At 43.2% G+C, this 25299-nt stretch overlaps 1 protein-coding gene across 3 annotated transcripts in view; it reads left to right on the forward strand.

Moving 5' to 3' along the window:
* LOC311232986 (serum response factor-like) overlaps positions 1-25299 on the forward strand; it is a 162548-nt gene that overhangs the window by 100715 nt on the left and 36534 nt on the right. For all 3 annotated transcript variants that reach the window (XM_084319833.1, XM_084319832.1, XM_084319834.1), the window contains one exon: positions 10660-10891. In XM_084319833.1, the coding sequence (XP_084175959.1) occupies positions 10660-10891 (232 nt within the window). The remainder of the gene's footprint in view (positions 1-10659; positions 10892-25299) is intronic.

The raw sequence follows: 25299 nt of genomic DNA on the forward strand, positions 1-25299 counted from the left end.
GCAGTGTAGTCTTCATCAGTTTCTCTTTAAGGCTGGACTCCTGCAGTGTAGTCTTCATCAGTTTCTCTTTAAGGCTGGACTCCTGCAGTGTAGTCTTCATCAGTTTCTCTTTAAGGCTGGACTCCTGCAGTGTAGTCTTCATCAGTTTCTCCTCATGCTGGACTCCTGCAGTGTAGTCTTCATCAGTTTCTCTTTAAGGCTGGACTCCTGCAGTGTAGTCTTCATCAGTTTCTCCTCAGGCTGGACTCCTGCAGGACACTCTTCATCAGGATCCCTGGCTGGAGGCTCCAGTAGATCCAAGACGGCGCTGCCAGGATCCTGATGGGAGCGAAAACACCATCACATCACAGCCATCCTACACTTATTGCACTGGAGAGTCTCCTTCAGGATTTGATTTGATTTTATCTTTAAATCTGTGTGACATCATTGAGATGTACCTGCTCTTTAGGTTAAAGGGGTTTTCCATTTTAGTTTTAGTTTGAGGACTGCATACTTTTTTTGTAAACCAAAATACTTCACTTTTAGTGCTAATGAAATAGAGTAACATAGGTCTGAACTTGAGTTGTAGAAAAACTTGTTACTCACGTTTTTCTGTAGTAGTACTAGTTAGTAGTCCAGAAGTAGTATTTCCCAAAAAATGTGTATGGCTCAAAAACACACCCGAGCCGGTGGGCAAATCGTCCTCAAGAGGGCCCACATGTGGGCCGTTGCATGCTAATGACTAAGGAAAAATGTGGGTCCTGAGGCTAGATCAGTTGAGAACCACTGATGTAGAGAGTCACGATGAGGTTGTGTTCAGACTGGAACTAGAGTTCTAGTTCTACTCTGTTCTACATGTGGAGACAATTACAGGCCAGTTCCTTTGAGTCTATTGGGGACCAATCTACAAGCCATTAATCCTTCCTTGAACCCCCCCCCCCAGCACACACACACACACACACTCTCACACTCACACTCACACTCACGCTCACACACTGCATTCCGACCTCCATCTGTCAGTTTCACCAGGGTCATTTTATACTGTTGTATTAAATGTGGCTGATTGCAGCTCCGCTAATGCTGCTTTCTCAGCTGCTGCGTTCAGAGCACAGTGCAGTAGGGCTGCATTCAGAGCACAGTGCAGTAGTGCTGCGTTCAGAGCACAGTGCAGTAGGGCTGCGTTCAGAGCACAGTGCAGTAGGGCTGTGTTCAGAGCACAGTGCAGTAGTGCTGCGTTCAGAGCACAGTGCAGTAGGGCTGTGTTCAGAGCACAGTGCAGTAGTGCTGCGTTCAGAGCACAGTGCAGTAGGGCTGTGTTCAGAGCACAGTGCAGTAGTGCTGCGTTCAGAGCACAGTGCAGTAGTGCTGCGTTCAGAGCACAGTGCAGTAGTGCTGCGTTCAGAGCACAGTGCAGTAGTGCTGCGTTCAGAGCACAGTGCAGTAGTGCTGCCTGCTGCGTTCAGAGCACAGTGCAGTAGTGCTGCGTTCAGAGCACAGTGCAGTAGTGCTGCGTTCAGAGCACAGTGCAGTAGTGCTGCGTTCAGAGCACAGTGCAGTAGTGCTGCGTTCAGAGCACAGTGCAGTAGTTTCATAATATTGCTGACACTGGGAATACATTCCCTGAGATCCATAGATGTCCCTAGATACCAAGAACATGCAAATTGACCTTGTAGAAGTGGAGCAATCTTCCATTTACTTAGGTATGTATTTTTAGGCATATTTTCTGAAAATATGGCTAGGGCTTAAGAGGTTAAGAAAATGTCATCTTTAAAATTGTTTTTATAGGCTTAGGAAATAATTCTGGAGGGTGGGTTCTCAATGGGTTATTTTTCTTCCTTTTCTTCCCCCTACCTATGTGAATCTTTATTGTATTTTAAACTTTTCATAAAAGTGAACTTTTGAATGTATTTTTGCTACAATAAAAAAAAATGTTATCACAAAAATAATAATACAATCTATGGCACTCATAAAGTGCTTTTAATCAGAATATGATATGCTTTGCTTACATACAATGTTTTATATGTTATAGAACTACTGTACACCTGATAACAATCTCATAATATAGTCATATCAGATTGGCTATGTAATATAATCATGTAACATAAGTGATCAGTCATTTCACCTTAAGCCGACCGCAGACAGCAGGCAACCGATCGACGTCGTTCAGCGACAATCGCTTAGCACCCCACACCAGACCCGACCGTTCAGGTATAATAAGCTATGTGTTGCTCTGTTTAGCTGGGAGTGTTGTTTCCCCCCGGGAGATATGGGAGGACGGACCGGACGTTAGGTTGTCGTGAAGCGAGCGTATTAGCAGGTAGCTGTGTTGTGCATTATGAGTGAAGTATTAACCTGTAAAACCCATATTGAGCTGGAATTAAACCACCATATATGAATACAACCTCTCCTCATTATTCCTGACATTACTGCATGACTGATCGCTACAATACGTTCACTACCACCGATTGGACAAGTATTGTTATGCACCTGCTGAGAGAGAATGTTTTTTTTCGTGGAAGACGCTAACTGTTCTGTTCTCAACCATAATTTTCTTTGGACAATAAACCTTACAAACTACATCAGCTGCAGCCTGGACAACTCTGTCAACATCCACAACTTCTTTTGTTACCCGAGTATAAAAACATCTAGTAGGTGCATCGTGGCGCATTGTCAATTTATTAGTTAATGACAAGCGGCCACTAAACCTTAAGTTCTCCAACTAACGTTATTTATTTAAATTGTTCCTGTTAATAATAATAATTAACATAAGTAGCATGGTAATAATACGTAGGTTATTGATCAATGAATGTATTGATAAATTAATGGCGTACAAATGATACACCAGTAGAAGTCATGTTATTTGCTCATTGTCCTTGCTGTGTCGCCTGCCGTCGCCTCAAAAAAATAGGATTGAGGCAATATTTAGCCAGGCGAATATTGTCGCTCGAAAAAAATCTCCTGCCGTGTGGGTTGTCTCATTCATAACAATGGAAGCGATACAATTCTGTCGGTCGCCTCGCTTAAAAAGTCGGTCGCCTGGCAAAAATCGCCCACCGTGTGCATTGGGCTTTAGTAGGGATGCACCGATACTGGTACTAGGGTAAAATGTCAGTATCTCAGAACTTTCTCCAATTACTAAAACCAGATGCCAACATGCCACAAATTACGGCAAAGTGACTTGATTTGCTGCATCGTTGACACTTTGGCTCTCTCTAAAGGTGAAACATGTATTATATCTCGATAATATCTAGTTTTTTGTCCAATGATCCCAAAATGAGTAGGGGAGACACAGGAGGGACGGTTCTTTATTGAGACTGTAGGAAGGCTGAGAGGGAGACGAGAGTAGGAGAGACGTGGGAGAGAAGGTTCTGGTGGAATCTGATTCCAGACCAGCAGGGGTACATGGTGTTCTTGACACGGAGAGAAGGTTCGTTAGATGGGATCTGATTCCAGACCAGCAGGGGTACATGATGTTCCAGACACAGAGGGATCACTACACCATCAGCACAAAGTGCCCAGTGCTCCTCACTGCGCTCCCGAAAAGGGAATCTGTATCCTGCAACATTCCTTTACATCAAGGAGGGAGGTCTACCTTCAGGGTCATACAGAGGACAAGCATCATGCATGTAAATTAGGAATATATGGTGAGAGATGACAAGCATCATGCATGTGAATCAGGAATATATGGTGAGAGATGACAAGCATCATGCATGTGAATCAGGAATATATGGTGAGAGATGACAAGCATCATGCATGTGAATCAGGAATATATGGTGAGAGATGACGAGCGGAGATTGCGCTCGTCACCAATGCAAGAGACTCCGGTCTCGAATCCCGGTGTCAGCATTGCCTGCGGCTTGGGCCAGTCGTCATACTATCTCAATTGACAGAGGTAGCGGGTGGAAGTCGATGGGTTGGGATTGGACGTTGTGGACAGTGACTCCTACAGGTTGGTTGGGTGACGCCTGCACAGCAGAGACAGGAAGTATCGGGGACAGCTCCTCGCCACTGAGAGTCCGCGCGGTCTGGTGAAAAGATGCGACAGGTTGCCTCCTCGTGTATCGGAGGGGACATGTGATGCAAGGCTTCTATCCTCACTGCGTCTATATTAATCCCAGCCGAAGAGTGCAAGAGCGCTTCCGCATTCTTCGCCGCGCATGTGCATGAGGTCCTCGCTTGGTTCAGACGCCCCATTCAACACGGTTAATCACAGATGCCAGCACGTGCCATATTAAAGCCTTTGGTTCATATTAGCAACGCTGGTCGCAACGCTGGTCAATCACATTAACGCTGGTCAATCACATTAATCACAGAACACGCCATATTAAAGCGCTAATACGGTATATATAATAATATAATATAATAATAATATATATACGCGATGGACGCAGCAGGCGATGTTTGCATACTTCATATATGTGTCTACCTCTTCTTGCTGTCATTACATCCATGTATGTGATTGATTGATTGAAAAGTTTATTAAAACAGATTGCAGAATGGGTACAGTACAGTACAGCTCAATGTGCATCTTCTGTGTTTGTTTCCTTATTTGATCAATTGCAGGTATGAAAAGTACCTGCGGTACATTGAGCGCCTCTACAGTCGCAGAGAGTGCTGGGCACTCAGTTACCGGGGCGCGCGCGGTCTCCTCACCCGGGGAAATAACACAAACAATTATGCTGAAGCAGCGATGCGGTTATGTGGTCCTCGTTTGGATAATATGTAACGCTGCGTTGTGATAACGTTACAATGTACAGGGAAATAACGTTATGGCGTGTTATAACTTTTCAATCAATCAATCAATCACATACATGGATGTAATGACAGCAAGAAGAGGTAGACACATATATGAAGTATGCAAACATCGCCTGCTGCGTCCATCGCGTATATATATTATTATTATATTATATTATTATATATACCGTATTAGCGCTTTAATATGGCGTGTTCTGTGATTAATGTGATTGACCAGCGTTAATGTGATTGACCAGCGTTGCTAATATGAACCAAAGGCTACCGTGTTGGGCGTCTGAACCAAGCGAGGACCTCATGCGCATGCGCGGCGAAGAATGCGGAAGCGCTCTTGCACTCTTCGGCTGGGATTAATATAGACCCATCCTCACTACAGCCGACCAGTGGGAGGCATAGTCAAGTCAAGTCAAGTCAAGAGTTTTATTTGTCACGGCATACAAGTATACAATGAAATGCGGGTGGTCTTGCCCGCAACAATGTGCAATACAGTGGTACAACATATAATAGAATCCAATAAAAACAACATTGTGCAATAAACAGGTAACAGGTAACATGGTGGGACATCTCGGTATCTGTACATAGTTATTTACAGAGCATATAGGACATGCTAGGTAGCTTTGGTAGTGCAATACACTGTTACTGATTTTATACTAATTTAAAGTGGCCTTTCTTTTTGGCCATAAGTGTGGGTGTGTGCGGCATGAGTGTGTGCCCACTCATGTTAAAGTGTTAAAGTGGCTGCTAGTGTGTGAGCGTGCACAGCATGCGTGTCGTGTGTGCTCATGTGTGCTTGTGTGTGGATAGTTCAGTGTTCTGTGGCACTCGGTGTTCATTGTTCAAGGCTCTGATGGCCTGGGGGAAGAAGCTGAGCCTAAGCCTCTCTGTCCTAGTAGCTGGGGTTCGCAGGCGTCTGCCTGACCTCAGCAGCTGGAACAGGCTGTTATTGGGGTGGTGGGGGTCTTTCATTATTCTGCAGGCTCTGGATTTGCACCTCTTGTTGTATAGAACCTGCAGGGGAGGTAGTGCAATACCCGTGGTACGCTCGGCTGAGCGCACCACTCTGTGTAGGGCCTTCTTGTCCTGTGCCGTGCTGTTTCCATACCAGGCAGTGATGTTTCCGGTCAAGATGCTCTCTACAGCTCCTGAGTAGAAGGACTGGAGTATCTTCCCCGATACTCTGAACTTCCTTAACTGTCTCAGGTGGTAGAGGCGCTGCTTCGCCTTCTTTTACGACTGTGTCTATGTGTGTTGACCATGTCAGATCCTCTGAGATGTGGACCCCCAGGTACTTAAAGCTGCTCACCTTGTCCACGGTAGCCCCGTTTATCATCAGTGGTGTGTGTGTCTCCTGCTGTCCTCTCCTATAATCCACGATCAGCTCCTTGGTTTTACCAATGTTCAGGAGCAGGCTGTTGTCCTGGCACCAGCGTTCCAGTACCTCAACCTCCTCCCGGTAGGCCTTCTCGTCGTTGTCCGAGATCAGCCCCACCACCACTGTGTCGTCTGCGAACTTCACTATGGAGTTGGAGCTGAACTTGGCCACACAATCGTGTGTGTAGAGTGAGTACAGCAGGGGGCTCAGAACACAGCCCTGGGGGGACCCGATGCTCAGGGTGATGGTGTTGGAGGTCTGACCCCCCACCCTGACCGCCTGGGGTCTTTCGCTCAGAAAGTCCAGTACCCAGGCGCTCAGGGCGGAGCTCAGACCCAGCTCGATCAGCTTGTCCACCAGTCTGGTGGGGACTATGGTGTTGAACGCTGAGCTGTAGTCAATGAACAACAGTCTCACATAGCCCCCCTTCTGATGGTCAAGGTGAGAGAGGGTGCTGTGCAGTACCTGGGAGTCCGCGTCGTCGGTGGACCTATTTGTCCTGTATGCAAATTGCATAGGGTCCATATCACTGGGGAGGGAGGCACAAATGTGGTCCTTGACCAGCCTCTGGAAACATTTCATGACCACAGAGGTGAGTGCCACCGGTCTGTAGTCATTGAGACATGTTGGGGAGGGTTTCTTCGGTACAGGGATGATGGTAGACATCTTGAAGCAGGCAGGGACCACTGACTCCGCCAGGGATTGATTAAATATGGCGGTGAACACCGGGGCTAGCTGGTTGGCACAGGACTTAAGTATGCGTCCTGTTATACCATCTGGGCCTGCCGCTTTCCTGGTGTTCACCTGCATAAATGCTCTTCTCACACTGTGTTCCGACAACGAGAGAGCGTCCCCGCCCCCCCGCGGTTGCCCCCCCCCCCCCCTCCACAACAGCCGGCGCGCCAGTGACGTCACTAGCCAGAGGGCTAGTGGCGACACTGTCTACACCAAACCGAGTGTAGAAAGAGTTGAGTTTGTCCGCGAGAGAGGCGTCGTCGCTCCCCATTGAGGGGGCGCTGACTTTGTAGTCAGTTATTGTCTTCAGTCCCCGCCACAAGCCTCTTGTGTCGTTTTGTGCCATTTGTGTCTCCAGTTTATCAGCATATGTCCTCTTAGCAAGTTTAACAGCCTTGCGCAGAGTATAGACTGAAGCCTTGTACTCTTCCATATTTCCTGACTCTCTGCCCAGGTTGTAAGCAGTAGTGCGAGAGTTCAGGGCTGCTCTAATAGTACTGTCCACCCACGGTTTCTGGTTTGGGAAAACCCGCACCTTTTTCGTCTTCACCTTTAGTCTAGCAACGTTCAAGACAGGGGAGGGGAGAATTGGCAATACGAAATTGGGATGGGAGAAAAATATAAAAATAAGGAGAAAAAGTGGATAAAAAAAAAATGCTGAGCGTTGAGGAAAGAGACTAACGTTAGAGAACTATGAAGAGACAAAAGCGATCCGGGTCGCAGTATAAAAAGAGAAGAAAAGAAGAAGAGAAACGTGTAAATACCCCATCATATGTATATATTCACTGTTAGGATCTATGGGTAACAGTACTGTATATTTGCATATCGTATATGTCACAAATGTAACAGTACTATATACAGTACCTGTATGTCATGTATGTCCCTATGCCATAAATGCCATGACTCATGATGTCATGTATGTTGTGTATGTCATAAATGTCACTATGAAATGAAAATGGGGGACCCTGATGTAAACAAGACAAACGTCTTTCGCTGGTCTGCATCCCCTTAACAATTGTGTGTATTGAGCCGTACTGTATTGTACCCATTCTGCAATCTGTTAAATAAAATGTTCATTCATTCAAGGTGAAAGGTATGCATTACAACTTCCAAGACCTGCCACACCAAGAGCTGATGAAGCAAGCAGAGGCACTTGTACACACCTTAAACAATGGAGGGCAATCTGATTTGGATGGGAAGGAGCTGGCTCAGGAGTTGGAAAATGTACCTGACTTGCCATCAAAGAGCATGACAACTCTTGAGTTGTTGAAATTCATACACACAAAGCAGCTCACAGAAATATATCCCAACTTGTGTATTGCTCTGCGGATCAGTGCAACGCTACCAGTAACGGTAGCTTCAGCCGAGAGGAGTTTTTCCAAATTAAAAACTCTTGAAAACATACCTGAGGTCAACCATGGCTCAAGAACGCCTCGGTGGTCTGGCTGATATAGTGGGAACACTATATACGGTGTGCAGACTTTTTTTCCACAAACATTACAGATCTATTTCGAGTCTAGCACCCGTGACTACATTTGGGATGTGCGTGAGTCTTTTCTACTACGTGTAATCAGTATTAACCATGAGGTTGGTGGTCAGATTTCATATGATGATGTGATTGATGACTTTGCAGTGAGGAAGGCCAGAAGGATTGCACTGTAAATGGAAACCAGTAGGAGCTACAGGCTAACCTTGAAGTGTGATGATAGGGAGTGGAATGTAAATAGTTCTTGAGACAAAGTGAATTTGTAATTTTTATTTATTTGTTTGTTTATTTAGCATATTATATTTTGATTATATATGTGTAACATATTTTACAATACATAATTTTATTTTAAAGCAAATTTGCACATTATTTTATTGTTTGTTATTGTTATTATTATTATTGATTGTTAGCTAAGTTGTTTGTTTTAATTCTTTAGTGTGCACTTTACATTTCTTCTTAATTTTCTTTGAAAGCAAATTTGCACACTTTTATTGTTTGTTATTTTTATTATTATTATTGTGTGTTAGCTAAGTTGTTTATTTGTGTGGTGAAGCTCTCCTAGGGCGCCAAATGTGCTAGGTCCGCCCCTGCCTAAAGACTCTCACATAGTCTAGAACAGTGGTCAGTGTGGTCACCAACCTTTTTAAGCCCAAGATCACTTTTTTTTTGGTGAAGGCAAGATCTACCTATTGAAGTGTTGAGAGAAAAAGACTGCCAAGATTGTACTTTAAACTAAATTACTTTTATTTGCCTGTATTCTAATTACATGCAATGCTTTGTTCCAACATTAAAACGTCAAAGTAGAACTGTAATATGTACTTTCTCAGTCAGTGCTAAGTGCAGTCATCTTATGCAGCATCACTTTTCACATCAAAACAAAAGTAGAACTGTAATGTGGACTCTCATATTATTAACATTGACAAACATATTTACAATTAGCATTTTATAAAGTAGAACTGTAATGTGTACTTTCTCAGTCAGTCCTAAGTGCAGTCATCTTATGCAGCATCACTTTTCACATCAAAACAAAAGTACAACTGTAATGTGGACTCTCGGGGAAAGATCTAAAAAAATATATATATTTTTTTACAGGGAAAGTATCAAAGATCGACCAGTCGATCGCAATCGACGGGTTGGTGACCACTGGTCTAGAAGTACAGGATGTATACACTACTACCTGTACCCCCTCCCCCATGCTGCTATGATGCCTGAATTTCCCCAAGGGGATCAATAAAGGAATATCTTATATTGTATGTGAGCCCTACGTACGTGTGGACAGAGTGGCGTGTGGGAAATGCATATGAGGACATATTCTGAGCTCCACTACTGCATCATGTTAGTCCGTGTGGACCTGGTCTGGTCTGGTCAGTTCATGGTATGTCTGGACTATGATTGAACCTTCAGTGTGTGAGTGAGTTGGTGAAATCCTGGGTCTATGAGGTGTGTGTTGCATCTAAACAGAAATGATACACTTAAAGCCAGAACCAACTGGATGGTGAGGTAATCGCAGCCAACATAACTGTCTTTAAAAGACTATTCTTCTATCAACTCTTATGAATATCTATTTTTACTTAAATGGATAGTTAGGATTTTTGGACATTAAGTTGTATTAAATACCGTCCAGTAGGGTAGTGGATGCAAAGCTACTTAGAGTCCTGTGGAGTTCTGGACGGATTTCGAGCGAATGGGGGAAATTTTTTTTATTTATTTTTTAAACTAATCTTCTAATCCACACCATGTAGGCATAGCAGTTAGCTGTTAGCTAACACAACATGCAGACAGAACCATAGATGTATATCACTAGATGACTCACCCGCGCTGCTGGCCAACGGAGACCTACATTGCCACAGGCCGGCCATCTTGCGTGGGTGGAGCACGCCCATTCATAACATGCATGTCTATGGTGCATGTACTATTGAAATAACCATAGCTTGCTAAATTTTCAACAGTTTGGGTTGTTAAAATCGTCAGATGTAGTTATCATACTGCATACTTATAATGGACTTTCATATGTAAATACATTTTTTTAAAATGCTTCCAAGCAAGAATCATAGCCACGTTAATAACGTCTGTAATAAACCAAACGGTTTGTAAATCCGTCAAGATTTCAGAGAGTTAAGAGTATTTTAGTTTGTGAAGATCATCACCTTAAACTAAAGCACTAGTCCACTCAAGCAAGATGGCCGCCGGTGAACTATGTGGGAGACTCCGCCTTGAGCCATCTAGTGTTTATATATATATCTATGGACAGAACAGTTACATGTTAGCTAACACACCATGCAGGCAGAAGACTTACCTGTTACCTAACACACCATGTATCTTCTTCTTCCTCCAGGACTCGCTGAAGCCGGTGTTCACGGTGGCCAGTCTACCGGGCTCCCACCCCGCCGGGGCGACCACCTCCACCACCATGCAGGTCAGCAGTGGCCCCTCCTTCCCCATCACCAACTACCTGGCGCCCGTCTGCACCAACAGCACCATCGGCGCCAACGGGACGGTCCTGAAGACGGCCGGCATATCATCCCCGGGGCTCATGCAGCTGCCCAGCGGCTTCACCTTCATGCCAGGTACAGAGAGGCTTCATGCCAGGTACAGAGAGGCTTCATGCCAGGTACAGAGAGGCTTCATGCCAGGTAAAGTTACAGAGAGAGAGACCCAGGGGTGTAAAAAGTACCCAGAAATTATACTTAAGTGAAAGTATGGGTACCATCTCAAAATCGTATCTGGCTAAAAACACACTTGAATAAAAGTCAAACAGTTTCTACTTTAAATGTACTTAAGTACTAAAAAGTAAAAGTAAAACGCCAAGTTACTTTTTATTGTGCCGTAAGGTCTGTACGATTATTGATCCGTTTGAGAAATGTGTCATTTGAATGGTTGAGTCCACACAGTCCTCATTCTAACCCTCTTTCTCAAGAATTCTCAGACCTTTTCATCCAGAGGTTTGATTAATCTGATATTGTAATATTGTTCTCTAAACATAATGGATCAGATGTAACATCTCTTGACTCTTAATGTTTCATTATGTTACAATACACTCAGTGACTTGTGTAAGATGATAGTGTCAGCCTGGTCGTCGACCCATATCCAACGCTTCTCTCTCCCCCAGAACAGGCCTATAACCTCGGATACTAGATAATGCCTGAGCTGTCAACCATTTCACACCTACCACGGTATAAATGCATGTGAAATGTGTCTGTCCAGACACATTCGGTGTAAAAGACTAAACGCCACGTTGCAGCTCATAGCTAACTTTAAAACTAAGCACTTGTTAAACACTTGCAAAAATGTATTTAACCTCTTAAACATCCCGGACCGTCACGCATGCACGTGCACGCACTTCGCAGCACTTTGTAACTATATTACAGTAGCACTCAGATTCTTCCCGTTGTGGAAGAAAGTTCAGAATGTTTCCTTTCAAAAGAGACCAGACTCATATGTGCTATAAGTGGTTGAAGAATAAATCGCAAATTACTTTGGGTATGCAATCATCAGGCGTGTTATGCAAAACTAGCCCCATTTTTGCCCGATGCATAAGAGGTTAACATACGTACTTATCCTGTTATAATCATAATGAAAACCAGCCCTATCTTTCACTTGTTAAGCGTACTACAGGCGTATGTATGTTAATAGCATCAGTACTGTCTCTCTTGTGATTAGAATTGTAATCGTCTCGCGTCGTGACCCTTGTTGTGGGCCGTGCCGCTCGTGTCTCCTTCTTGATGCTGCTCACGTCACACGGCAGCTCTTGAGCGACGGTCAAACTCGCAGGAACGAGGCTTTACTGAATCTGCGCGTGCAGGAAAGACTCACGTATGGAGCCACTGTGGGCAGGGGAATAATTAGGTGAGAGGAACATACAATAGAGTCATAATTGGTAATGAATATTCAGTGAGGATGGGTGGGTGCTGAGTGGGTGGTGCTTGTGATGACGGTATAATGTGACGAAGAGCCTGAACCAGACACCACCCTTTATTAAAGCCACAATCTTCTCTCCGTCTCTCTCTCTCTCTCTCTCTCTCTCTCTCTCTCTCTCTCTCTCTCTCTCTCTCTCTCTCTCTCTATCTCTCTCTATCTCTCTCTCTCTCTCTCTGTCTCTTTCTACTTGTGTCTTTCCCTGCTATCTCTCTCTCTCGGTTTGTCTCTCTCTATTTTTCTTTCTCTCTCTCTTTTTTACCTTTTGGGTTGTCAACCCATTGTGTATCGTAATATACATCTGTTTAAGTCAATGTTTACTAACATTACCAAACAAATATTTTAAGTTTTTGTAAGTCACAAAATACTGCAAATACAATTATTTGCTCAGTCAATCAACTTGACTCCATTACTATCTATTACTTTTGGTTGTGGCACTACTCACTTTTGATAACTGGTTGGGTCTTTAAATAGGCATTTACAGTACTGTATTTCTAAGTTGATTCTCCCAAGAATTCAAAGGATTGTGAAGTTGTGTGTATGTATGTGTGTTGTCCCTCTGTGAATGTGTGTGTTGTCCATGTGTGTGTGCATGTGTTGTCCCTGTCCCGGTGTGTGTGTATGTGTGTTGTCCCTGTGTGAATGTGTGTGTGTGTGTGTGTGTGTGTGTGTGTGTGTGTGTGTGTGTGTGTGTGTGTGTGTGTGTGTGTGTGTGTGTGTGTGTGTGTGTGTGTGTGTGTGTGTGCGTGTGTTGTTCCTTGTCCCGGTGTGTGTGTTACCACACTGAGTGTAGCTGTCAGTCATGGTGGTCACCAGTAGGTCAGAGTGTGTGATTCACAGACATCATTGTAATGAACTAATTTGTAAATAAAAGCAAAATAAACAGAATAAACAGAATGAAAGACAATTCAGATAAGAACTGTCTCTCTCTCTCTTTGTCACTCTCTGTCTCTTTCTTTCTCTCTCGCTCTCTGTCTCTCTTTCTTTCTCTCTCGCTCTTTCTTTGTCTCTCTCGCTATCGCTCTCTCTTTCTTCTATTTTTCTCTGTCTCTCTGTCACTCTCTCTGTCTCTCTCTTTGTTGCCATCTCTTTCTCTCTCTTTCTGTTGCTCTGTCTCTTTCTTCCTATTTCTTTCAGTCTTCTCTTTTCTCTCTCTCTCCTCTCCTTTTTTCTTCTCCTTTTCTCTTTATTTCCCTCTCTCTCTCCTCCTTTTTCTATTTCTTCCTCTCTTTCTCTCTCTCTCTCTCTCTCTCTCTCTCTCTCTCTCTCTCTCTCTCTCTCTCTCTCTCTCTCTCTCTCTCGCTCTCTCTCTCTCTCTCTCTCTCTCTGTCTCTGTCTGCTCTCTCTCTTGACACCACCTGTTGTGTCTATGTTAGTACCAGGTGGAACAACAGTCTAGCTAACAGCCCTAAAAGGCAGCTGGATATGGAGTGAACCACCAAATGGAGGAGTGTGTAGCTCCTCCTCTCTCTGTGTGTGTAGCTCCTCCTCCTCTCTGTGTGTGTAGCTCCTCCTCTCTCTGTGTGTGTAGCTCCTCCCTCCTCTCTCTGTGTGTGTAGCAACACAAGAGAGAGCACATAGACATACGATAGGGATACAGGTAACAATGGACAGGTCACAATGGACACAAGGACGGAGCACATCATGACATATTAACACATTGAGTGCCAACGACGAGAAACCTCATTATTTAATCGTTATTTCTTTTATTAGCGATATCTATTCATTTTTCATCAATCCAGCCTCACGTTATCATTGGGACTGTCTATGATCTCGAAAAGGGCAAATACCGCCCCCTATCGTCTCCCGGATGGTATTGCACCCATTGGAATGGACTCAATGAAAATGCATGTGAAAAGAAAACTCCGGATTCCACATTTTACTTCTCAGGCATGTAACCGGAGACTATTGGATTCATTGGGGAAACCGAAAGCAGCGTGGATTATCTGTTTCGAGGTCTAATGTTGGATCAATAAACGTTTGTTTGAGGTATTGAGTTCCATTGGTGGGATGCTAAGACGGCCTGGCCAAATAAACTTTTTTTGAAAGGGATTGTACAGTCCCCCCTTGCCGCACCTCTAGTGTTCCTGGTTGAGGCAGACTTGAGGTTGATGAAACCAGACAAAGGAGGAGGAGCCAATCCACACTTTATTTTAAAAACTAGACAGACGTTTTGATAAAGAGTCAGGTTTTCCCAACTGAGTAGATTATATTTGTTTAGAATGTGACAGTGATGGTACCTGAATGGTTTCTTGTCTAGAATTTCTATTGCTTGTTTGTATAGTGATTGAAGTGGTTTCAGAATGGTGAAATGTGAATTGGACCAGGTTATCAAACAGTATGTGATGTGGGAAAGAACCATTGAATGAAAATATAGCGTTGCTGCCTCGGTTGAAAGGAAGTTTCTTATGTACCTGAAGATTGATAAGCTGAACTTAACCTTATTGCAGACTTTTTTGATGTGATTTTTGAAACTAAGGTTTGGGTCTATGTGTACTCCTAAGTACTTGTATTCTGATACTACCTGTAATTTCTGACCGGAGATGAAGATATCCTGCTCTGCAACTTCTCTGTGGCCCTTGGAGAAGAACATACAGACAGTCTTAAGAGACATTCAATTGTAAACAGCTGTTCTTAAGCCAGGATGTGACATTCACCAAGACATTAGACAATTTTGTTGCAACTTCTTCTGTGGTTTTACCATGTGTAAAGATCACTGTATCATCAGCATACATCAGTAAATCACATTGGCCACACACAGAAGGCAGATCGTTAATGTACATGCTGAACAGGATTGGACCCAAGACAGAGCCCTGCGGGACACCAGTTAACAGACAGATGGCAGTAGATTTATGATTTTCAATTTTGACAAGTTAGGAATGGAATGAAAGGTATGATTTGAAGAGGTTGAGGAACTCTATGGAGAAGTTGAAATTGACCAGCTTTTGGAGTAGAATAGTATGGTTAACAGTGTCGAAAGCTTTCCTTAGATCAAGGAACACAGCCCCCACAACCCCACCCCTGTCCATTGAAGCCTTGACTCTCTAAGAAGAAGCATGTTGCTGTTTCTGTTGAATGATTAGCCCTGAATCCAAATTGCATTGGGTGCAGTGGGAAGGAGCTGTTATTAAGATGACCAGTGACCTGTTTGGCAATCAGTTTTTCAAATACCTTGGACACTATGGGTAGAATACTGATGGGTCTGTAATTGGATGTCATGAGAGGGTCACCACTTTTAAATAAAGGGACCACAACTGCAGGCTTCCATGGGTTAGGAAAACGTCCTTGATTGAAACCCATATTGATGATATGGGTCAGTGACTCCACTATAGAGGAGTTTATCTCTTTCAGCATGAGTGTGTCCATGCCATATAATATCCTTAGCTCTTGAGGATTTGAGGGATGTAATTATATTTGCAACCTCTATCTCAGTGACTGATTTTGGTACGACTGCTGGTTCATTAATATTGACAGTAGATGGGGGGCGGCTATGTGGCGCAGTGGGCAAGGCGCTCGCAACGAATGCTGGAGACTAGGCTCGAACAGGATGCCTCCTGTTCGAGCCCCGCTCTCCACATTGCTTTCAGTTTAGCTGGTCGTCCACAGTAATACACATTGGCCGTATTACGGGGATGGAAACTGAAGGGTGGGGATCGGGCGTTGTGGACAGCGACTCCTACAGGTCGGTTGGTGCGCCTGCGCAGTAGAATCAAGAAGCGACGGGGGCGGGGCCCCTCCAAAGCCCAAACCCCCGACGCTGAAAGATCGAGCCGCGCAGGTGAAAAGATGCGGCGGCTGTTACCTCGAGTATCGGAGGGGACTCGTGCTATGTATGACTTAGTCCACATTGCAGCCGGCTTGTGGGAGGCAAGAAACAACGTTCGAAGGCAGGGGAGGGTTGAATTGGACGATATGAAAATTGGGATGGGAGAAAAATAGAAAATGGGAGAAAAAGTGGATAAAAAATAAATATATATATTGACAGTAGATGGCAGATTAGGACTACTGTCCTGAACTGCGAAGCTTTGGGCTATGGCGGCCACAGACTCTACAAAATACTGATTGAGGGCCGGTGCTACGTCTGACGGATACTGTAACGTTTTGTCATTGACCTTCAGTTCAATTGGCTTAATTGCAGCTTTGTTTTGACCAGTTAATTTCTTGATCTGACTCCATATAACCTTTGAGTTACCGTGGGCATTTTCAATAATTGAGATGAAGAAATCTGCTTTTGCTTTTCTCAGTTCCCTTGTTGTTTTGTTTCTCAACATTACAAATTGTTGTCTATCATGAGACAGCTTTGATTTTGTGGCAATTTTTAAAGCATTGTCCCGTTCCTTCATTGGTTTCTTGACCAAATCGTTCGACCCAGGGGAGAGTTTGTTTGTTTTGCGTTTTATCCTAATTGAAAATGTATTGATTGTAGATTGTAATTTTTCCATGAAAACTTGACTAGTTGTTTCTAGGTCATTTTCAAGCATTAGATCGTTCCAGTTTAAGTTTTGTATGGCTAATCTAAACTTCTCTTGCTTGTGTTTTGGAATGCCAAAGGATTCACTTTTCCAAGCATTTGTATTGAACCGCTTGCCTGTTAGTTTTCTTGATATCAGCACCATATTATGGTCTGCCAGCCCTGTTATCATATTGTGTGTTTTTGTAATTATTTCGGGTCTATTAGTGAATATTAAGTCAATCTGAGTACTGGTGCTGTTTGTTATTCGCGTTGGGCCTTTAACCATTTGAGTTAAGTTAAAACTGTCAGTAATTAGCTTGAGCTTCTTCCTTGTTGCCTTGTCTTCCCAGTTCAAATTTAAGTCACCCATTATAATGACCTCTCTTAAAATCACATTGACTTAGTACGTTCTTAAATTTATCATAAAAGCTAATGTTGGAGGAAGGTGGTTGATAAATGACTATAACAGCCCTAAAAGGCAGCTGGATATGGAGTGAACCACCAAATGGGGGAGTGTGTAGCTCAGGGGTCAGGAACCTTTTTGACTGGGAGAGCCATAAAAGCCAAATATTTCTAAATATATTTCATTGAGAGCCATATAGTATTTTTAACGTATAATAAATTAAATATGTCATACTTTTAATGCGACTTCTGGTGCTGCATGGTTTTGCTGATGGCCTTGTAATCTGGTTCATACGTGGTGAGGTTGAGCTTCATGCAGGCGTTGAGGCTTCAATCAGTTAAACGTGAGCGTAGGTTGGTCTTAATGTTCCTCATATGCGAGAATGACTGCCCACATGCATATGTAGAGCCAAACATGGTCAATACGGCAATACTCACGCTGCATTGTGTGGTATGTCACAGGAAGCTCGTTCCAAGTTTTAAGAATCAGCTGGTCTTCAGGTTGAAGATTTTTTATTTCTGTCCACTTGTGTTCCCTCGCCAGCTCTGCTCGCTATATCTTCAGCTACAGATACTATTAGCTGTATCTTCAAAACTAATTTCTGTTTATTTAAAATGACACAGTATTATTAACACTTTAAGTGCCAAAAACGTGTTTAGGCGTCTTTCCTAGCCATGCTAAAGTTGCAGAGGACGCCCTAACTCGTCTTTAATATCAATATTTCAAAAATCTGTGATCGAAATCATATTTTTCCTCCGCAGCCCTGAGACACAGTGCTGGCCTCCTCTCAACCCTCTAGCGGTTTAAGAGCGCCATCTGGTGGCCGATCGGCAGAAGCGCCAAACAGGAAGTCATGTGGATGAAGTGGTGATCACCCATATTACTTCCGGCCACTCTCTATAGCTCCCGCGACTCCATCTTGAAACACTCGATAATAGATCGCTCGCCCTAACTCAATAAACAACGTTATTTGGACGTATATACTATTATACAACCTGGAAATGGACCGGGTATTTCGACATCCCATAATGGAAAACTGTCTACCCCACGCTGATCGCCCAACGGCCCGCAGAGACTGGGGTGAGTTTTAGCGTGTAGTATTACCGTGTTCGACACTAACTGCTATGATGAACATTTGACCCACATTAGATGAATGGTATAACGTTGCCCACGGAATTATAAACGATCCCCCGCCCATCCGGTCATCATCAGATGATACGTAGAAACTTCTAGAAGCACGTCCATTTGAAATTTTTCATCTGGCACCGATCGCTACCAAACTGTATTTGATCATCAATATAATGCATTTGGGGCTATAAATCACGTTCTGGAGAAAGCTGCAGAAAGAGCCATATATGGCTCGCGAGCCATAGGTTCCCGACCCCTGGTGTAGCTCCTCCTCTCTGTGTGTGTAGCTCCTCCTCTCTCTGTGTGTAGCTCCTCCCTCCTCTCTCTGTGTGTAGCTCCTCCCTCCTCATCTCTCTCTGTCTAGCTCCTCCCTCCTCCTATGTGTGTGTAGCTCCTCCCCCCTCCTCTCTCTGTGTGTAGCTCCTCCCTCATCCTCTCTCTGGGTTTGTAGCTCCTCCCTCCTATCTGTGTGTAGCTCCTCCCTCCTATCTCTCTGTGTGTAGCTCCTCCCTCCTCATCTCTCTGTGTGTAGCTCCTCCCTCCTCTTTCTGTGTGTGTAGCTCCTCCTCTCTCTGTGTGTAGCTCCTCCTCTTGCTGTGTGTAGCTCCTCCTCTCGCTGTGTGTAGCTCCTCCCTCCTCTATCTGTGTGTAGCTCCTCCCTCCTCTATCTCTGTGTGTAGCTCCTCCCTCCTCATTTATGTGTGTAGCTCCTCCCCCCTCATCTCGATATGTGTGTAGCTCCTCCCTCCTCCTCTCTGTGTGTATCTCCTCTCTCTAGCTCCTCCCTCTTCCTCTCTCTCTGTGTGTAGCTCCTCCCTCATCTCTCTGTATGTAGCTCCTCCCTCCTTTATCTCTGTGTGTAGCTCCTCCCTCCTCCTCTCTGTGTGTGTAGCTCCTCCCTCCTCTCTCTCTGTGTAGCTCCTCCCACCTCCTCTATCTGTGTGTAGCTCCTCCCTCCTCCTCTCTGTGTGTAGCTCCTCCATCCTCCTCTCTCTGTGTAGCTCCTCCCTCCTCCTCTCTCTCTGTGTAGCTCCTCCCTCCTCCTCTCTCTCTGTGTAGCTCCTCCTCTCTCTGTGTGTGTGTAGCTCCTCCCTCCTCTCTCTGTGTGTAGCTCCTCCCTCCTCCTCTATCTGTGTGTAGCTCCTCCCTCCTCCTCTCTCTGTGTGTAGCTCCTCCCTCCTCCTCTCTCTGTGTGTAGCTCCTCCTCTCTCTGTGTGTGTAGCTCCTCCCTCCTCTCTGTGTGTGTATGTAGCTCCTCCATCCTCTCTGTGTGTAGCTCCTCCCTCCTCTGTGTGTGTATGTAGCTCCTCCCTCTCTGTGTGTGTAGCTCCTCCCTCCTATCTGTGTGTGTGTGTATGTAGCTCCTCCCTCCTCCTCTCTGTGTGTGTATAGCTGCTCCCTCTGTGTGTGTTTTGGGGTGGGGGGGGGCATGCTTGTAGAGTTTGTGTGTTTCTATAATATCACTCTAGTCTCTATAATATACCTCAAGTCTCTAATAACTCTAGTCTCTCTATAATAACACTGGTCTCTCATAACACTAGTTTCTTTATAATACCTATCTGGTCTCTCTATAATAAATCGTTATGTATCTATATAATAACACTCTAGTTTCTCTATAATACCTCTGGTCTCTCTATAATGACACTAGTATCTCTATAATACCTATCTGGTCTCTCTATAATGACACTAGTATCTCTATAATACCTCTCTGGTCTCTATAATGACACTAGTATCTCTATAATACCTATCTGGTCTCTATAATGACACTGAGGGGTCGGCAATTAGGTTTGGCCGTGGGCCAATTTTTCCCCAAGCCATTGTATGGCGGGCCAGAACCAAAAACAATGTCTAATTTAATATAATGATGGTGACATTTTTTTAACTCTGTCAAAATAAACGAGCTGCATAGGTGGCATAATAAACTGTAAATGACATATACATGCACTGAACATTATACCTTTGTCTTTTTTCCATTGTATTATAAAGCGCCTCTCTATCGGTCTATCCTACATTAAGCACGCGCAACCGTCTAGACGGCCACGGACCGGTTTAATGTTGAATGTTTAATGTTAAAACTATCGATTTATATGGAATTCGTTAAACGTATCCGTTATCTTACTTATTATTATACTTATTGAATCTCAAACAAGCCTCGTCTTGTTAAATGAGACGGTCTGGTCTACGGAGGAGACTGGGGCTGACGCATCCAGATTGGGGAATCCCCCGCGATCGATTATTGACACTTCCCCTAAATATATTAATCTAGCTACTAACTGGGGAGACTGATCAATTACGGATAAAGGAATATAGTGGGACGATCGATTATGAATTATGATAGTTAACTTTGTTAGATGAGGCTGCACTGGAAATGGAGCTAATCATTTCAGGAGCTTCTTCAAGCACTCTTTTTGTTCAAAGTTTAATTGCATTGTTTTTGCATTGTTTTTAATTGCATTACTGTTCACATGCATGTGTGGTGCCGTCAGTCATGAGTAAAGATAAAGCTTGAATGACTTACTGAACTGTTGTTTTTATTTCATGGACTCGTGTTTCCCATTTCAGCACCACGCGCTGTCCACCTCACTTTGAGCAAGCCTATATATACGGTACATTGCACCTCACCTGTTATTATACCTGTTATTCACTCTCAACATGGATAAAACATAAAGTATGCATATAATAAAAATAATATGATGAAAATAAAATAAATATCATATTCTCAAAATAAATTGACGGGCCAGAAATTATTGCTGGCGGGCCAATTTCGGCCCGCGGGCCGCCTATTGCCGACCGTCTCTCTATAATGACACTCTAGACTCTATAATACCTATCTGTTCTCTCTATAATACATGTACCTCTCTGGTCTATAATACCTCTCTGGTCTCTATAATACCACTCTAGTCTCTCTATAATAATAACCCTCTAGTCTCTTCAATACCTCTCTGGTGTCTCTATTATACATATCTGATCTCTCTATAATACATCTCTAGTCTCTATAATAACTTTCATTTTCATTTTCAACTCTTTTAGCCCTTTGGTTGCCAAAAACGGAGATCTACTGTACGTTTCTGTGGCCCAGCGGTTGAGTGCCAGAAACGTAGATCTAGTTTCGTTATTTGTTTTATTCGCTATTGCCATTCATAATCCATCGAGGCACCTTGTGCAGGCTGTCCTGAATGTGTCTGAGATCGCAAATGGCCAATACCGCCGCCGCTATTGCACTCCATTTGAAACAATGTGGTTTGTTTTCTTGGCCAAGCTGCGGCGTGGGGGCGGGTTCTGAACACTCCGACAAGACAAGCGGTCACCACAGTTGCCTCGACAAGGGTCCCCGCCCGCCAGATCATCTGCAATGTTGGATAACGTTGGACAAACGATCGCGATGAATATTTGGAATGGCGATCAGATAATTGGATTATTCTTTTTGCAGTACATCAGAGACAAGGTAAGGACTAGGGGTGTAACGATGCATCGATTAATCGAAATGCATAGATTCTAATGTGACGATTCAACTGCATCGATTTGAAAATGTTATAATCGATTATAATTGAAATGAATCGAAATTAAAAAAAATATATATATATATATATATTTTTTTTAAATGTTTTTATTTTTTTTGTATTGTTTTTATTGACCTATAGTCCATTCATGCTAAGTGAATCAATTCCCCCAGCCACATTTGTGTATTCAAAATCTTTTGGGGAATTAACTGATAGAAAATTCATCGAAAATGTATCAAATGGAATCGTGGTCAAAATGTGGTCATGATGCATTGAATCGTTGCCTGAATAATCGTAATCGAAGTGAGGTCGCATCGTTACACTCCTAGTAAGGACTATGTTACCAATCTTGCGTTGATCCGATGATTTTTTCGCCGCGATTGCAGCGTGTGTCTGTAATGTACTGTGTAGCGTATGCCGTTGGTGGCGCCGAAGCATTGAACCCCCCACACACACACACACCCTTTCGTGGATGCATGATGAAACATAATACCGATAATCTAGCGTTGATTTCAGATCGATTCAATAATCAGGCGAGAAATTAAACGATTTATAATGAAATGCAGATAAACGCTGTTTTGGCTACGTTTCCTGGGATTACACATAATCGCTCTGGAACTATGCTCGTATTCACCACGGTATAAAACGGAAATGTATGGATGAAAAAATTATCTGTTTTTTGCATGTTGACCGGAAGAAACTCACTGACAATTGACGGTGTTATTAGATCCATAGCTATAATATTTAATATAGGTTTAGCACTGCAAAACACCAGCATTTATCCCCATTGAACAGATCGTTGGCACTAAAGGCCCACAGCGCCCTCTGCTGAATGGCACTGGATGTGTTAAAGGCAGTGTTGGGCAAGTTACTTTAAAAAAAGTAACTAGTTACAGTTACTAGTTACTTCTACCAAAAAGTAACTAAATTACTTGCTCAGTTACAAATGATAAAAGTAACTAGTTACTTCAGAAAGTAACTATAGCGTTACTTTCAAGTAAATTCTTAACATAAACAACGTACACAAATCTAAACTATTTTAATGTTGCTGTGGGACAAATTGAGACTAGCCTCCAATCAAATGCCATGTATGTAGATATTATAATTACTATGTTTATATAGTGGATCATACAAATACAAAGACAATAGATGTTTTGGAACTTTTGATATGTATTGCCCCTCAACAGGCCACAACTGGGCAACATTAAATTATGCTTGTTAACACATTCGGGGCCATTGGGATGCGTCTAATAAATCTCTAGAGGACCGGCAAATGTAAACAGACGTGGGGCTGTTTATAGCGCTAAATCTATACTTTATAGCTATCTGTCCATTATCATTGTCAATTGAGACCATAAACCGTCCCTTCAAAATGGCTTAAAGAATTTTTTTTCATCAATACGTTCTGATTTTATAGTGCCGTGAATATAAGCGTTATACGGGATTTCGGCTAGGATATTTCCTGGAAGGCGAGATACAGGGCTAATAGCTACTAACGTTATATCCAATGGCATTTCCGTTATACATATGCTACAGAAATAACTCAAACTGCATATGATCGGCACGATCATCAAGCATGTATGCATGAAAGAGGGGGGGGGGGTGCGGGAGACGTCGTTTCTTTCCGATCGGGATGTACTTTACGTGAAAAAGATCTTACCGTGGGCCGGTGGGATCCCCCCGAGCATTTCCCCGTTATCAATCGCATCTGGTAGATCGATATGTCCATTGGCTGATGATAAATCCCCTTATTGCATAGTGAAATCCGCAATCGAAAACGTAATCCAAGCTACATGCTGCACATCCAGAACACAGCTAACTGAAAACTCCATTGAAAGTAAAAAAAAAAATGCTCTGTTCAGCCACAGAGCACACTGCATTATCACGATAGCGCCCCTAAGAGGATCTGGCCGGTATTGCACTTTCTCAAATTCAAAGAGTAGGGTACATCTGCAGTGCCGCTCTGCAACCTTGAATAGGTTATTAAAATGGAATAAAAGCAATAACAACTTGCCACGGATATATCCGTGCTTCTGTCCACAACGGGTGGAATCGAAACACGGAGATCTCCGTGGTCGGGCGCCATTGTGTTAAGCACTATACCAAAAATAAATAACAAATATACTGATTGATTGAACATTTTAATTAACAGATTGCAGAATGGGTACAGTACAGTACAGCTCAATACACACAATTGTTAAGGGGATGCAGACCAGATAAAGACTTTCGTCTTGTTTACATCAGGGTCCCCCATTTTCAATTCATAATGACATTTATGACATACACAACATACAGATATAAGAATCTAATCTAATCATCTACCAGCAATGGGCCAATTTTGTTTTTGGAGACCGAATGGGACCGGTTTGGGACGGCCGAATGCTGTCCCAAACTGCTCGGAGTCGGGTGTGTACCGCACATTTTTGCAAGGAGGACATTGAGAATCAAGTACAAATGTCATAATTAGCCAGCTAATATTAGCTATCTTAGCTTTGTTTATTACACCAAGAAAATCTAACGTTACTTAGTACAAACACTGTGTGTGTGTGTGTGTGTGTTAGACAGAGTGAGAGAGCTTTGTTTTTGCAGTGCCCACCGGCACCTTCCTGGGACATCAGTTGCCAGACTGACCCCCCAAATAGGATATCTGTTGGCACCCAGCTCTTGAAGAAAATGTTTCAGACACATGTCAAAAGTCGAGTGTATAAGACGTGCATGCAATATAACGTTATGCTTCTCTTTTCGTTGGGCATGCTACCTAATTTACCCGAAGAAACTAACATTATAGCTCGCTATCGAGTCCTAAATCGTGCAGGTGGGTGTCTGTCACTCAAATCGCATTGCGAGTATGGGCGGAGCCCAGCCAAAAACAGCTTGAAATCTTGAAGTGCAGAAAGTGGTGCTTTAGAGTACTTGATTAGAAATACAAAACAATGAATTAAAAAAAAAGAAAACGTACAGATGTGTTCCATAGACTCACAGGAATTGTGTAAAATTGCCCAAATAGTGAAAGAAATAGTAAAATAGTTCCCCTACACATTCGGCGCCAGGGACTAGTCTGGGCCCGTGGTAGCTAGGCCAAGCATTAAAACTAGGGATGCTCGATATTGGCTTTTTTACCGATATACCGATATTGTCCAACTCTTAATTTCTGATACCGATATCAACCGATACCGATATATGCAGGGTTTCCCCCCCCCCCAAAAATGGAATAATTTCAGGTAATTAACATTACATATCTCTTGTTGTGGAATTAACACAACATTATGCATACTTTTGACAAATAAAATCAGAATTTGTTCTTACTTGCTTGCCTGGGTAAATAAAGGTTATAGAAATGTAAAACAAATAAATAAAAAATGTAAACCGATACCGATATTTTCCGATATCACATTTTAATGCCGATATCGGCCGATAATATCGGTAGGCCTAATCTCTAATTAAAACATAGGACTTTGTCACCTTGTTTGCAGGGCTATATTATATTCTATATTATAGCTATGGATACAATACTATGGCCCATTTGACATCAAATATCTATCGTTCAATATGTGAAAAAGAATAGATTTTTCCATC

The sequence above is a fragment of the Notolepis coatsorum genome (assembly GCF_963971535.1).
Source record: "Notolepis coatsorum genome assembly, chromosome: 8".
Classification (NCBI taxonomy): domain Eukaryota; kingdom Metazoa; phylum Chordata; class Actinopteri; order Aulopiformes; family Paralepididae; genus Notolepis; species Notolepis coatsorum.